Source organism: Lepus europaeus, chromosome 13 (genome assembly GCF_033115175.1).
Source record: "Lepus europaeus isolate LE1 chromosome 13, mLepTim1.pri, whole genome shotgun sequence".
In the NCBI taxonomy this organism is placed as follows: domain Eukaryota; kingdom Metazoa; phylum Chordata; class Mammalia; order Lagomorpha; family Leporidae; genus Lepus; species Lepus europaeus.
Genome location: NC_084839.1, coordinates 2,395,958 through 2,411,824, shown reverse-complemented (window position 1 = coordinate 2,411,824; position 15,867 = coordinate 2,395,958). Strand labels below are relative to the sequence as shown.

General features: G+C 49.3%; 1 protein-coding gene across 1 annotated transcript in view; it reads right to left on the bottom strand.

The window, feature by feature from the left end:
* The window catches only part of DCDC2C (doublecortin domain containing 2C), a 90,515-nt gene that overhangs the window by 58,881 nt on the left and 15,767 nt on the right, over nt 1–15,867 (bottom strand). The window contains exons 3-4 of the mRNA XM_062210112.1: nt 14,569–14,645; nt 7,172–7,300 (exon numbers count right to left, since the gene is read on the bottom strand). Of these exons, the coding sequence (XP_062066096.1) occupies nt 7,172–7,300; nt 14,569–14,645 (206 nt within the window). The remainder of the gene's footprint in view (nt 1–7,171; nt 7,301–14,568; nt 14,646–15,867) is intronic.

Sequence of the window (15,867 nt, the reverse complement as noted above, 5' to 3'; positions counted from 1 at the left end):
TTCTGGGCTCCTTGGCTTCAGCCTGGCCCAACCCAAGAGATTGTGGGCATTTGAGGAGTGAATCAGCACATGGAAGATCTCTGTCTCTGTTTCTCTGTCACTCTTTCAAAAAGTAAATAAATAAGAGACCTTCGTATCCTCACCTAAGTAGCCTTAACAGAAATGTAATGGAAATCTCCACCGAGTCACATTAGCATTATCTAAGGCATGATAAACACAGAGAAACAGGAATGATTTCTCAGCTGCCATTCAAAGGTAACGGACGTTGGCAAAAAAGCTGTTGGGTGATTTTTATATCAGTTGTTCCAGCTAGTGTTTGTTCCCTCTAACGTTTCTGCCATTTCCGAGCTCTGCACTTTTCTAAATTCAGCCACAAAGAACTGGTTTGAGTGCTGCTGGAACATCCTCTTCCCTCCAATATTTCCCCGAGTACGGCCTACACGCGGGGACTCCTTCTCTTTCACCACCACCACCCTACAGATGCCTGTTTCCCCCAGAAATGGAGACAGGTCCAGCCACTCTGAACTGCTCTACTTTGCAAAGAAACATCTGGAACTCTACCCCAGACTCCTTTGGATGATTTCAGTACTGACTTTCACACAAGCTCTGCCTTCTCTGGAATGCTGGGGTCTGCTTGCACGCACACTGTTACCCAGGCCGTGACAGTTTATGTCTTCCTCACAAGTGCACCCACCGGTTTTCATCATTAGGATCACAACTCTCACCTGGGCTCCCTGCAGGACCCTCCCAGTTCTCTCACTTCAACACTGTCCCATGCTACCCCAACTGTTGATTGTAAATCACAACTTTATGTTTTAATTTTCCCCTGAGGGAGAGGCCATGGACAAAAGAAGGAACAAGATAAAGGTTTTGCTCTTCCACCCCAACAACCATCATCAGGGCCGGTCGCCAAGCACAAATGTGGTCCACCTGACGCTCAGCCCCACCCACACCACAACCTCTTACTGCTCTGAGATTCCCACCTTCCCTGAGCTTCCTCTATGGACCCAGTCATCACCACAAGGGCTCCCAGCACGGCTGCCTTAGCCTCCCTGGCTATGCCGCCCTGGCTTCTAGCACTCTCACTCCCCTTCTCACCACACCTCCCTCAGACTCACCCTAACAGGCAGACCAGGTTTACTACAGCCTTAACCAGCTGCTGTGGCTTACAACCAACCAGCTCTGCTTCCAGCTGCCTCACCTCAAGCCTTCTTGTCCCCTGCTGGTTCTTTCCCACACCCAATCATGGCCGGGGGACAGCTGCCCTCTGCTCCTGTGCCGGCCAACGGCTCCCTCAGCCCAGCTCAGCAGCCCTCCCCACCCGAGTCCTTCTGACCACCCCACTGACTCCCCAGCTCTCGGGCAACAACTCTCGTTCCTGTTTCGCAGGAACCCCCAGGCATTCAGCTGCTCACCTTCCTTCTCTCCTCACATTTCCTCCCTGCACCAACCTCACAGCACCTCTGTGTCACAGGCAGGTGCCAGCCTCCCACAGCCTCCCACCTACCCTCTTCCATCTGCCCCATCCTCCCACCCTCTTCTCTCAGGGGATGGATGTGCCAAGGCCTCTCCCATGGGAAGACGCGCGTTTGCCCTCAGACCACCTCAAGCTAAGGCCCTGTACTTCCTGGATCTCCCCGGCTCTTCCTCCACATCCACCTGCACCCCTCCTCTCTTCTCCCCTTCACTGGAGCCTGGCCCACACAGAGTACTAAGTGTGGTCCAGAGAGTGCTGCCCAGCTCTCCCTCCCACAACATCGCTGTCGCGCTGGGAGCTTCCCTGTCTGGCTTCCCCACCTCCACCCTGGAGCTCGCACTCTCCTTCATCGTCTCCCTTTCCAACTGCTCCTTCAAACTTCAACAACTCCGTCCCAAACTGGTTCCAGGATCCAGGACTGAGAACAGAAAGGGCAAGGCACTCCATACTGCACAACAAGGTGCCAAGAAGAAGTCAAAAAGCAGCCTCAAGGGCTAGGGGGTCAAACCCAAGTCATGCACGTGAGGCACAAACTTACAGAGGCCTGGGAGAGACACAGAAACCAGGTCCACGCATCAAGACCAGAAAGGAGGTACAAACTGGAGCCAGGAGAGATTCTCCAGGCACCTGGGCAAAGCAGAACAGGGCTCCTCTCATAGGACCCTTGAACCCTCACCTGTAGCTAGGGAAGAGACCTGAAAAGAACTGATTAGGGTTTGGGGGGTGAACCAACGGAAGGAAGACCTTTCTCTCTCTCTCTCTAACTCTGCCTGTCCAAAAAAAAAAAAAACTGATTAGGGAAGGATGACTATTCTATACAAGTGCATGTTTTTGCCTTATGACCTGGCTACACTGGCATGAGGTGACAAGGAGCTGACAGAAGACACTGCAGGCACCTGAACTGTGCACCTGCTTTAGGACCATTCCTGGGAGGGACTCTCACACACACACAGCTACCCTGACCACTGAGTTAACCCCAATCTAAAACTGCAGCCTTCAGCCCCAGCCCAGCCTTACTGGTCCCACGGGCAAGTCAGAGTTGACTTCAGCTCATTCTCCACACCTAACCTGCCCCTTTATCGGATGCCCCACCCCAGAAAAGAACCCCCACATGTACAGTCCCTCAGGTCAGAATCCTGGGGAGTCCCCTCTCCCTGCCCTCCCACCCAGCCTTTCAATCTCCCACACACCTGCAGACCAGCATGGGGTTTACCCATTCACCAATTCCCTGGCTAGCTTTCCCTCCCAGCTGCATTGAGGTATAATTGACAGACAAAACTGTGTACTTTTAAGGTCTGCAACATGATGACTTGATATACATATACCCTGTGGAATGATGACAGCATTCAGGTTAGGTAACGCATTTACCAGCTCACCTCATTACCGTTTTGTTGCTATTGTTCTAAGCACATTTAAGATCTACTCTGGGTGCAAAATTGAAATCTACACTACAGTTAAGTGCACTCACTAAGCTGTATATGAAATCCCCAGAATTTGACATCTCCCCATTTTCCACCCTCTGACTGTAGCAGCCACCAGTTCACTCGCTGGTTCTACGAACTCTTTTTTCAGATTCCACATAAAAATGAGATCATGCACTACTTTTCTTTGAGTTATTTCATTTGGTGTGAAGCAGGATTTTGTTTTTATAGCTGAATAAATACTCCACTGTGTGTCTAGAACTCAACCTCCTTACCCACACACCCGTGAGTAGACACTGGGCTGTTTCCACACGGCTGTCGTGAATAGTCCTGCAGTGCAGATGTCATTTTCAGACCTTGAGTTCCTTTCTTTCTGCTGTGCACGCAGACTGGTATAACCTTCTGAAAAGTCTCCACACCCTCTCCACCACGACAGTAACTGTCTACATGCCCCCCAACAGTGCAGAGGGCTCACTTTTATACCCATGCTAGCCAACACTTGTTGCGTCATTGTCTTTTTGATAACAGCCATCCTATCAGGAGTGAAGGGATATCTCATTGTGGTTTGGACTTGGATTCCCCTCACAATTCGTGATGTTGACACATTTTCATATACATATGTTGGCCATTATTCAGAGTTCACTGTTAATGTTAGAAAAATCCAACTGATTTTATATGCTGATTCCGTATCCAGAAACTTCACTGAATTTGTTTATTATTTCTAGCCATTTTTTGGTGTATCTGTAGGATTTTTCTATGTATAAGATCATGTCATCTGCAAACAGAAATAATTTTACTTCTTTCTTTCCAATCTGGATGTCTTTTATTTATTTTTCTTGCCTAAATGCTCTGGCTAGGACTTCCAGGACTATGTTCAACAGAAATAGTGAGGGTGGACATCCTGGTCTAGTTCCTGACCTTAGATGGAAAGCTTTCAGCCTTTTAACTTTGAATGCGACGTTAGCTATGAGCTTGTCACATGCCTTTTTTATGTTGAAGTGTATTCTTTCTAACCCTAATCTGTTGAAAGTTTGTATCCTATTAGGAGACCTTGGGTTGTGGATGCCATTTCCTTACTTTCCATCCATTTAGGTTTTCTCTCTCCTGATTCTCCTCAGTAAGGTGAATGATTGCAGGGCTGCTGTCTTTCGGGTGGTCCAATTCACTGCTCCTAAGTGTCTCTTGTTAGCCTCTGTACTTCTGTGGACTCCGCTGTAGTTAGTGCCTCCTCTTTCATTTGTAAGTTTATATATTTGAGTCATCTCTTTTGTTTCTTGGTTAATCTAGCTAAGCTTTCGTGAATTTTATCTTTTTAAAAATATATAACTCAGATGTGGAGCTGGAGAAGCAGGGTCCTCCCTCAGTGACAAGAGGAAGAAGGAAGCCAGCGCCGTGGCTCAACAGGCTAATCCTCCGCCTTGTGGCGCCGGCACACCGGGTTCTAGTCCCGGTCGGGGCACCGGAGTCTATCCTGGTTGCCCCTCTTCCAGGCAAGCTCTCTGCTATGGCCCGGGAAGACAGTGGAGGATAGCCCAAGTGCTTGGGCCCTGCACCCGCATGGGAGACCAGGAGAAGCACCTGACTCCTGACTTCGGATCAGGCGCGATGCACCGGCCGCAGTGGCCATTGGAGGGTGAACCAACGGCAAAAAGGAAGACCTTTCTCTCTCTCTCTCTCTCTCTCTCACTATCCACTCTGCCTGTCAAAAAAAAAAAAAAGAGGAAGAAGGAAGGACCCACGGGGGCACCCAAGGACCAGGCCCATCCACACCGGACCTGTGCAGGCAAAGGTGCCCACCTCACAGAGTGCACAGACCCTATTGGGTGAACCACAGCATCATAGGGAGCAGCGGTGGGTATGTGGGCCAGCAGGGTGCAGGAGAGCAGGACAGAAGGGCCAACAAGAGACAGACTCACGTGGGGCTGACCCTGACTGCATCACACTCAGGTGAGCGGACAGAGGGAGACCGGCACTCAGCAGCCACTTGGTTCAGCCGTGACGCAGGAGCCCAGGCACCATCGGGCACAGGGCAGTGACAGTAACCCCAAGGGCAGCTGGGGCCGCGCGCTCTGTGCTGAACAGTGGAGCAGAGGAAGGCCCCTCCTCTCCTGCACCATCCGGAAAATACGGCCGAGCAGCGAGCTGCGTGCTCTCTGTGGGTCGACCAGGAAGCCAGAACTGTCTGTGTTAGCACTGTGGGGCTAAAGGTGTCTCTTTTGGGTAATTACCCAAAATTACAAATGTGGGGTTTTCTTAAGCCTGACTTTTCCTTAATATACGTTTAAAGACGTTTAAACTGATTCTACTCAAGTTGAGATTTTTAAGAATTCCATTTCTAATTTGTAATAAACGTTTACAACTTAATCTTTTCAAAACAGTCAAACTGCAAGCACCTGTTATAAAGGTCTGCCTCTCTAATAAATAAATTTATCTTTAAAAGTAAAAAAAAAATCTTGAATCTCAGTTTCAGTGATACATTCTCTTGTTTCTCTAGTCTCTATTTTGCTTATTTCTGCTATAATCTTTATTATTCCCTTCCTTATGCTAACTTTTGGCTTAGTTTGGTCTTTTGCAAGTTCTTTGAGGTATATAGTTGGGTTCCTTGTTTGAAATCTTGCCTTTTTCTCACTGTGAGTTTCTTTCTTTAAACAGCTTTTGTTCCACGCCGTAAATTTTGGTATGTGGTGTTTCTATTTTCACGTGCCTCCAGATTTTTACTTCCTTTTTAGTTTCTTTCTTGACTCACTGGTTGTTGAGGAGTGTGTTATTTAATTTCCACTTATTTGTGAATTTTCCAGCTTCCCCATTAAGGATTTCTAGCGTTATCCCATCATAATACAAGGCATACATACTGGGATTTCAATCCTACTGAATTTGTTCAGGCTTCTTTTTGGTCCTCTTTGTCCTATGAGTGGACCCGTGTGTCTTCTGCTGTTCCTTCATGGGCTCTTCTATGCCTGGCCACTGGGTCCATCAGGTCCAAGGCACAATTCAGGTCCATTCTGCCTGAATGATTTGTCCATTGTTGAAAGTGGTGTACTGGAGTCTCCTGCAGGGAGACCGTCTTTTTAAAAAAATATAACATCAAGAAGTCTTGTGTCTACTTCTTCCCTCAGTGCTGTTTGTATTCGCCTTGTAGATCAACATACCTGGCCCAGTGCTGGGTGCCTCTGTAACTGAAAGATCTTCTCGATGGATTGACCCTGCTAGCAAATAATGATCTTCTTTTGTCTCTTTTTATAGGTATTGCTCTGTGTCTCATATAGAGCTGTCTCTGCTCTCTTTTGGTTTCTGTTTGAATGAGATCTCTTCCTAGTCCCTTCACGTCCAGCCTATTCATGTCCTTAAAGCTAAAGCCTGGTCAGAGTCACAGCTGCCTGCCTTGGTTCTCTCATCTCCCTTCGTCCATCAGCATGACTGTCACAGCACGCTCTCGTCCACACAGTGGGCCACAGTGGCTACAAGGGAGCAATCCCTTGCCTGGCCTGAAAGACTTCATGGAGGCTGAGTCCCAGCCTCAGGTCTCGCTGCCTCCCTTCTGATGATGCTCAACAGTGTAGAAGGACACAGTTCCACAGTCCCCCAGTGTGCCACCACTGCTTGGGCTCTTCTATCGTGACCATAAGCACCACCCATGTTTACCTCTCACTATATTCAAGTACAATGTTGAATACTACACACATAGTAGGGCTCTTGGAAATAGGTTTTATTGCTATTTCCAATTTTCCAGATGAGGAAAAAAGCATCAAGAAGTTAAGAATGGACCCAGGGTGACACAGGTGCACATGGTGGGCAGAAAGGATTTGGCTCCAGTTTTGACCCTGAAGCCCACATTGCAGCCACCAGACTGTGCTGACTCCTGCATGCATGCCCGCTGGCCCATGGAATCCACTTCCCGCCTTCTACATGCATGCCACTGCCCAGAATTCATTTCCCTTCACACAGAGCCTCCCTCATATGGTTCCTCCCACTGCTGCAGAACAGTTGGGGGCCTTCCTGATCCCAGCTGCAACTGCTGGTCCCACAACAGTTCTGGGGGCACTGTAATCACTACACATGGTACACGGCAAACGTTGGTAGTTTGCTGAGTAATTAGTGAAACTGGTTAAAAACAAGTACAGTACAAAGACAGAAAATATTGGCTAATTTGAAGAATGAAAATCAGAGTTTATAACAAATCACTCTAGAGCTTGCTGGTCAAGTCAGAAAATCCTCATAGAAAAGTAAAAAAGCAAGCTGCCACCACCCCTGTTCTACAAGAGAGTCTCCTTACTTCCGAACGCCTCCCAGAGGAAAGACCTTCTCTCCAATCGTGGCCAGCACGCTATTCCAATCTGACAGACTGAATTTGGGGATAATAATTTTCATAGGTGGGATAAATAATCTTCCATTTGTGAAAACACTGTAAGAATAAAAAGAAAAGCATTTGAATGTCAGCACCTTAAATTTGAAGGAAATCATTAAAAATTCAAAAACACTATACACACACTACACACACACACAATCACAAAACTGTAAAAACAACGGGATGTGCTGAGCAGCCCCTGGGAGTGCATGCCATGGTTCAGAGGGCTGCCATCAGGCTATGCAGAACATCATAGAGTCTGCTGACCTGATACTGACATTAGGAAAATGTCTTTTGATCCAACCTTAAATGCCCAGATGAACAAGACAGAATTCTACTTGCAAGTATATATGTTCCCAACTGCTATGATAGATAAGATGGAAGAAAATTGCATTCATTTGGAAAACCAAAGGAGAAATTACATCTTGAAAAATGCAGCGATTTTCCCTTTGCAATGAACCAACAGACTCCCAAAGGAGACCACATGCAATCCTTTGGAAACACAAGGGACACAAGTGACTTCACTCCTCAGTTTTAAGGCCACTTCAAGGTGGTCCCGGTGGGCTGATTTCATAAGTTCTGTCTGTCCAGCCTAACAGGCTACTTAGCAGATTTTCAAATCCCAGTGCAAACATTCTTGGTCCTCTTTTGTTGCTGAGCTTCTACCACATTATCAGAGCCACTTGACAATACTTAAACTGACTGAAATCTTGAAACTCAAATTAAAGTAAGGTGAAATATAGGCTATATTTTTAAGTTTCAAAATAATGAGTGATATCATTGATACCCTTTAAGAATACATAAACTCAGTGTTGCTTTTGTAGATTTTTACATTTTTATCTTAAGCATATAAACTTATGGGGAAGTATCTGTAAAAAAACAAATTTTAGGGGCTGTTGTAGCATAGCAAACTAAGCTGCTGCCTGGGATGCCACAATCCCATCTCAAGGTATCCCATATTAGAGCACCAGTTGGAGCTCTGGCTGCTCCACTTCCAATCCTGATCCCTGCTAATACACATGGCAAAGCAGTGGATGAGGACTTAGGTACACTTGGGCCCCTGCCACCCACATCGGAGGCCCAGATGGAGATCAGGACTCCTGGCTTTGGCCTGAGCAGCTCCAGCCATTGCGGCCATCTGGGCAGTGAAGTAACAGATAGAAGATCTCCTTTTTCTCTCTCTCATTCTCCCCTTCAAAGAAATAAATAAATCTTTTTTTAATATTTTAAATTTTTAAAATAAAACAAACATTCTACTGCATAATAAGATAACTCCAGATAATGATACTCTACTATAGATTTCAAAAATGCTAGAAGAAAGGGTTTTGAATGTTTTCACCACAAAAAAGATGTTTGAGGAAAGACATACCTACACAATTCTGAACATTAAACAACATAAATATATATCAAATCATCACTTGGCACCCCATAAATATGAACTTTATGTGTCAAGTAAAATTTAATTAACAAAAATAAAACAGCAAAAAAGAGAGATGTAGTAAAATTTCAAGCTCAGAGGAAGAAGTAGACTGAATACATCTCCAGATGCTTCCCAGGTGAGCTGAACAAGCAGCCTGGATCCTTCTGGTAACACCAAGTTGTTCAAGGGTTTGGAGCTACACCTTCCACCTCTAGGGTAGGTGGTCAACCCCAGGTAAACATGCCCCCCCCCCATTTTCCTGGGAGTCTCAAGGAGAGCTGATAGGTGGGAGAGTTTTGAGAATACTGTGTAGCCATTTTTGAAAGCACAATTTATCTGTATGTGCTGATAGGAAACCATCTCCAAGACAATCATGTGATTAAAAAAAAAAAAAACATGAAGGTTCACACAGTGTATGCAACACACGTATACCTATGAACGCTTGGGTGCATAGCCACTTAGGAGGAGACTCAAGACACATTAACAATGGCTGCCTCTGGGGAACCCCGTAGAGAGCTGGGTTAGGAAACAGAATGAAGAAGCCAGCATTGTGGTGCAGTGAGTTGAGTCATTGGCTACACTGTCAGCATCCCATATGAGCACCAGCTCCAGTTCAGGCTGTTCCACTTCTGATCCAACTCCCTGATAATGAGCCTGGAAAAGCAGAAGATGGCCCACGTGTCTGGACCCATGCATCCATGTGAGAGATGTGGATGGGGTTCCTGGCTCCCGATCTTGACCTGGCCCAGCCCCTAGCCATTGTGGCCATTTGGGGAGTGAACCAGTGGATAGAAGATCTCTCTCTTCCTTTCCCTCTCCCTCTCCCTCTCCCTCTCCCTCTGCCTTTCAAATAAATGAAAATATTTTTTTAAAGTGGAATGAAGACTTATTTTGCTTTGTACCTTTTAAAACTATATGTTTACTACATGTAACTATATGATAAATGTTATGACTTTTTCTAGCTATAAAAATAATTTATTTAAAACATACCATTGAAGTAAGAGAAAGGCATAAATTACTTTATCATTGTGTCTCCTAACATGCTGATCTTCAATAACAAATAGGGGGGCTAGCGTTGTGGTATAGCGGGTAAAGCTGCTGCCTACAGTGCCAGCATCCCATATGGGTACCAGTTCAAGTCCTGGCTGATCCATTTCTAATCCAGCTCTCTGCTATGGCCTGGGAAAGCAGTAGAAGATGGCCCAAGTTCTTGGGCCCCTGCACTCATGAGAGAACTGGAAGAAGCTCCTGGCTCCCAGCTTCAGATCAGTTCAGTTCTAGCCATTGCAGCCATTTGGGGGGGTGAACCAGCAGATGGAAGATCTCTCTCTCTCTCTTTTTCTCTCTGCTTCTGCCTCTCTGTAACTCTGCCTTTCAAATAATAAATAAATAAATCTTTAAAAAGTCTATTGTTTAAAAAAATAGCAAATAGGAAAAATAAATATTTTAATAGGGAAAATTTTTGATGTTTTAAAACAAGAAACATGGGGATGGAGTTGTGGCATAATGGGTTAAGCCGCCACCTGCTGTGCCAGCATCCCCTATCAGCACCAGTTTGAGTCCCAACTGCTCCACTTTCAATCCAGCTCCTTGCTAATGTGCCTGAGAAATCAGCGGAAGGTGGCCCAGATCCTTGGGTACCTGCACCCACGTGGGAGACCTGGATGAAGTTCCTGGCTCCTGGCTTAGGCCTGGCCCAACCCAGGCTGTTGCAACCATTTGAGGAGTGAACCAGCAAATGGAAGACCTCTCTCTCTCTCTCTCTCTCTCTCTCTCTCTCTCTCTCTGTAACTCTGCCCACCAAAATAAAAATGAATAAATAAAGTTTTTAAATAAACACAGCATAAGGACATAAAGACGGATTTCAGGCAAGGGAGCTGGTGATGAGAGCCTCCTCCTTCACACCAACCATTAGCACTTCACACACTGTCTCTAATCCCTCCAGCAAGTCAGATGTGCAGGAGCTGCAATCCAGTGATAGGCGGAGATGCTAAGCTCAGAGTGGTCAAATGGCTTTCCCAAGGAACTCAGGGGTGAAGTGGAGAGCCAGGTCCACCTGGGCCCAAAGCCGGAAAGTGCTCTTCCCACAGCATTGCCCTTCCTCCTACTTTCCTCCCTTCTCTATTGAAAAATCAGGTGAAAGGGGTCAGAAATGGGCTGTTTCTCTCAGAAACCTGCTGATGGCCACAAGATGATTCTCACATTGTCTAATCCATCGCAGTGGGGTAACAAATGAGTCAGGAGCACGTCAGGACGTGAGCACTGGCTGCCTGTACCCTCCACACCCACCCAGGGGGTTAAGCACCCTTAACGCTCGCCCCCAAGAACCACTCAAGTTACAGCTGACGCTGAATTGAGAAGTTCTCCACACTGGAAGTCAGAAGCCATGGTCTCTAGAGCTGATGCCTGAACTAAATAGCTCCATGTCTGGACAGTGCATTCCCCACTGGACAATGGGAGACAAACACATTTCTGAGTCCCAGGCCAGGGCCTGCAGACACCCAGCAGACTGGACAGCAGTGGTGTGGGTGGATCAGACGGTGACACAAGAATCTGCATCAGATGAATGGCCTCAGTCTGGATCTTAGCTCCCCTACTTAGGACAACAGATTAAGCATCACTGTCCTTATCTGCTTCATAGGGAAGCAGAGTTCACGGGAATTTAAATTTGAGAGGAGTTTAAAAAAAGATACATTTTTAAAGTGAAATGTTGTAACTGTTGTTCTCATTGGGATTTTCAAAACTAAGAATTTAAAGCCACATGGAAGAAATTGAGTGGGGTAAATACCAGTTCATGCCAGTCCTCAATGAGAACTGCAGAACTCTCCACACACATCAGCTGCAGAACTGTGGGAATCGCCACACACAACACAAAACAGAAGTTACAACACCTCAATTAAAATTTTTTTTTGGACAGGCAGAGTTAGACAGTGTGAGAGAGAGAGACAGAGAGAACTTTTTCCATTGGTTCACTCCCCAAATGGCCACTACAGCCGGCACACTGCGCCAATCTGAAGCCAGGAGCCAGGTGCTTCCTCCTGGTCTCCCATGCGGGTGCAGGGCCCAAGCACCTGGGCCATCCTCCACTGCACTCCCGGGCCACAGCAGAGAGCTGGCCTGGAAGAGGAGCAACCGGGACAGAATCTGGTGCCCCAACCGAGACTAGAACCCGGTGTGCCAGCACCGCAGGCCACAGCAGCGGCCTCAATACCTCAATTAAAATAATCAGCAGAGCAAAAATAATTTAACTCACGGCAAGGCCCACAATGGTGGGCTGTCATTTTCTGGGCACTGGGCAGCCACTGCCCAGTCCTAAGAGGAAGGAAGAAGCCATATCTCCTCCCATCAGAAGCCCATTGGCTGCTCCCCACAAAGTAAATGCCCTGTGCCCTCCGCTGCCCCTGTGTCCACAAGGAGACAGCATCCTGCATATGGAGGGGCACCCCCCTCGTTTCTTAATGGTTCTGGGGCAACACCTTCTACCCTCACCACCACCTCGCCCCCGCCTCCCTCCCTGCACCACTCACATCAACAGTGAGTCACTGTCTCTTCAGACTCGTACAACTATTCAAACTCTTAAAGCTCTGTGCTCTTCTTCTCTAGTCCTACCACCCCAAGAAATCTGCTAAGGAACTGTCATGAACTGGGGGACCCAAATTCTGTGTCACCGGGGGACTCCTGCAGCACCTGCTCCTTCCCAGCCCCCTGGTAAATGCCTGCATTACTGTGGACACTGCTGCCAGAGGACCTCTGAGGATGGCCAACCTCCCTCTCACAGCACATCCACCCACAGGTGTCTCTATTCCCTGGGGAGGCTGGCGCCATGGCTCACTAGGCTAATCCTCAGCCTGTGGCGCCAGCACCCCGGGTTCTAGTCCTGGTCGGGGCATCGGATTCTGTCCCAGTTGCTCCTCTTCCAGTCCAGCTCTCTGCTGTGGCCCAGGAAGGCAGTGGAGGATGACCCAGGTGCTTGGGCCCTGCACCCACATGGGAGACCAGGAGAAGCACCTGGCTCCTGGCTTCAGATCAGCGCGCCGGCCGTAGCGGCCATTTGGGGGGGTAAACCAACGGAAGGAAGAACTTTCTCTCTGTCTCTCTCACACTGTCTAACTCTGCCTGTGCAGAGAGAGAGAGAGAGAGAGAGAGAGAGAGAGAGAGAGAGAGAATCTATTCCCTGGGGAGCAGTCTCTCAAGCACCTGTGCCCCTCCCCATGGAAGGTTCTGTGAAGGTTCCCGCCTCTGTGCAGACACAAGCTCCGTGCAGCCCTCGCTCCCCAGGCCGGGCTCTTCTGTGCACAAGGCAGGGTGGGAGCCCCGTTGGCTCTTGGATAGTTCCAGCTCTGAAAGCCACGTCAGTGTTGTGTGCGTGCTTCTGTTAGTTACGAGGTCTCCAAGCAAAGCCGCTCAGCTCTTTTCTCGGTAGAAGGGCCCTGCGTTTACGTGGATATTTGGGTCCATCTAGTGGAACTTGCAGCACCAAAACAGAGGCTGGGGCACTCCGTGCAGGAACAAACGGTTTACAACTGGAAAAACTGTCTGCCCAGTGAATGAGCAGCCCTGCTGTCTCAGACCTACTCAGAAAATGTGGCTCAAGGGACAGTCTTTGCCCTGGAACCAGTAGCCTGGAGCCTTCTAAGAAAGGTGTCACTTGCAAAATTGAGAAGTTCCATGCCTTCTCGTGTTTCACAGCAGCTCTCACCTTGCTGCAGGCCCCAGGACAGTCCTTGCTCATGTAGGTGGCTCCCGACAGAAACTTGAGGCAAAGCGTTTGAAAGATCAAACACCCACCAGGGCTCCCAGGATGCCTCTGGCTGACGGGTAGTGCTGCTTGCTTTATCTTCTCACGCCCCAGTCTCGGGTCTGCTAGTCAAGCAGGGATCCAGCTCTGCTCCCCACAGGAGGAAGAAGGAAGGGGCAGAAGTGACCACTGCTGACAAAGGCTGGGGCTGGATGCCAGCCCCCAGTGTCCCCGTGGTTCTCAGAGCGCGTGATCCTGTGGAAACTCACAGAAACGCTTCCCACTTGGAGCAGATCGCGGCCGGAGGGAATTTCAGTCACTGACATTAAGGCACCTGCCGGAAGGAAGGATGCAGGGGAGGACCCGGCAAGCACTGAACTGCTGCCGGAAGACCACTGGGCGGGACTTCCTGCAAACACAGCCAGAGCAAGCACCCCTCACAGCTTTGCAGGGTGGGTGTTCAGTCCTGTGGCTGACACACAGTCCTGTGACAGACAAGGAAACAAGTACAGAGCGAGGGAGCATGGGAAGGTCACAGCCAGACGCGGTGAGGAGCTAGGACCTGAACCAAGGCTTCCTTGAGACAAGCGTCTTCTCTTCCTGCAACCTCAAGACAGACAAACCCACCCCTCGCCCGTGCCAGCAGCCTGGATGCCTCCCACTGGACCCAGGGCTCTGGGGGGTCTGTCCCTGAGGCCACACAGGACTAGGCTGCGCGTCACCCTGAAGAGCCTTCCGAGAACCCAGGCTCCTGGTGGGAAACACTTGGGAATGCCAACATGCAGCAACCGCGCTGCTGGATTAAAACATAAAACAGAGCACTTTGCCCAAAACTCGGATGCATGATGCCCTTGCTTTTTCATCCCTGGGAAAACGGCTCTGTGGACGACAGCGTGGCAGCCAGACCTCCTTTCCCAAGTCACGGTCCAAGAAAAGAAAGAACACACAGCACCTGAAAGGCTGGATCCAGGAGAGGCTTGTGCCTGGGAGAAGAATTAACCAGGGAGAGAGACAGACAGACAGGGAGGGAGAGAGGGAGAGGGAGAGGAAGAAGTGGGGAGTGAGGAGGAGAGAGAAAAGGTTTAAGGAGAGCTTATTGGGACAGAGAGTGTTTACTTTCAAGAAATTCTCACAACCTTTATTTTTCACCCGTAATGCTGTACTTACTTGATATGTCTGGATATCCGATGATATGTTTGCCACCTGGAAGGCACATTTATATCGCAATGTACCACTGGCTTGATCTGAAAGAAGAAATAAGCCTCAGATGCAGTTCAATTCCACAAACCCTTGTTGAAGATCAACAGCACACACAGCACCACCCCCAAAACATTATCAAGGCTGGGGGGGTCCCCTTGTCCAAAGGACACAGGACAGGGGCCAGGAGGGTCACAGAGGGGGTGTGCTGGTGGCCGAGAGGGCTGGAGGCTGTGCATTCCTGTCACAGAAAAACTCACGTGTGAAAGAGCAGAGTGCCAGGCAGCCACGGGACAGACAAAAGCCCCACTTGGAAGGCGGGCAGTGCACTCCTGGGCTGTGCCCAGCATTCCTGCAGCAAGCACAAGTCAGCAGTCCACTGCCACAGGCTCTGTGCAGGCCAAATTCTGCTGTCCCGAGAATGGACAGGGTGGATTCTGATTTCAGACCATGAGCTTCAAGCCAGAATGTCCCAGCCAGCAGGTGTGATCCCCACGTGTGCCCCGACCCCTCTCTTCTGTTCCCTGTGACTGCAACCTGAGAGGCAGAGCCGACAGCCATGGCCTGGTTACAGCTTCAGCCTCAGGTTCACCAGAGTTGAGACGCTAAGAACTCCTGAGACCTGGCACAGAACAGCACACTCCCCCACGCCCACCATCTGCAGGCACAGACGATGCAGAAAGCAGCAGAGGGAAGGTTTAGGAGAAGCTGATGGCCCCCATGCTGCCCCACACAGCGGTGCCGGCCCCACACACAGTCCCGAAACTTGTGCAAGGAGGTCCCCCCAGTGCTCCAACCATGGCCACTCTGAAAAGCTGCTGCTCTCCATGTTTGATCCCAGTTCCCCCAGTCCGCTAGGCCCAACGGCATCGGCTCCTTCCTCTCCTCCCTGCTTGTCCCTCCCATGCAGTCCCCCAGGTCCCACCTGGTTGCTCTGCTCCACCTGCGCTGTCATGCCTGCCTGCTGCAAATCCTCCCCGGCCTCACCTGGACGACGGATGCATTCCTTGTCAGGGCCTCACTCCGCACTCCCCTCCCACAGACACCTTTGCCACCCTGATGGCCATGAATGGCAGCTCCCACCGGCCACAGAGCAAAGTCCAGACCCCTGCTGCTGCCTGCTGACTTGTACACAGGCCTCCCACGCCATGTCTCCCCAGGCACGCACCCAGCCAGGCTCGGCCTTTTCTCGAGGAGCCAGCAGACCTGGGCCTCAGCTGTACAGCAAGGGGGCTCTGAGCTGCCCCACTTCGACCCCGCAGGCTCCCT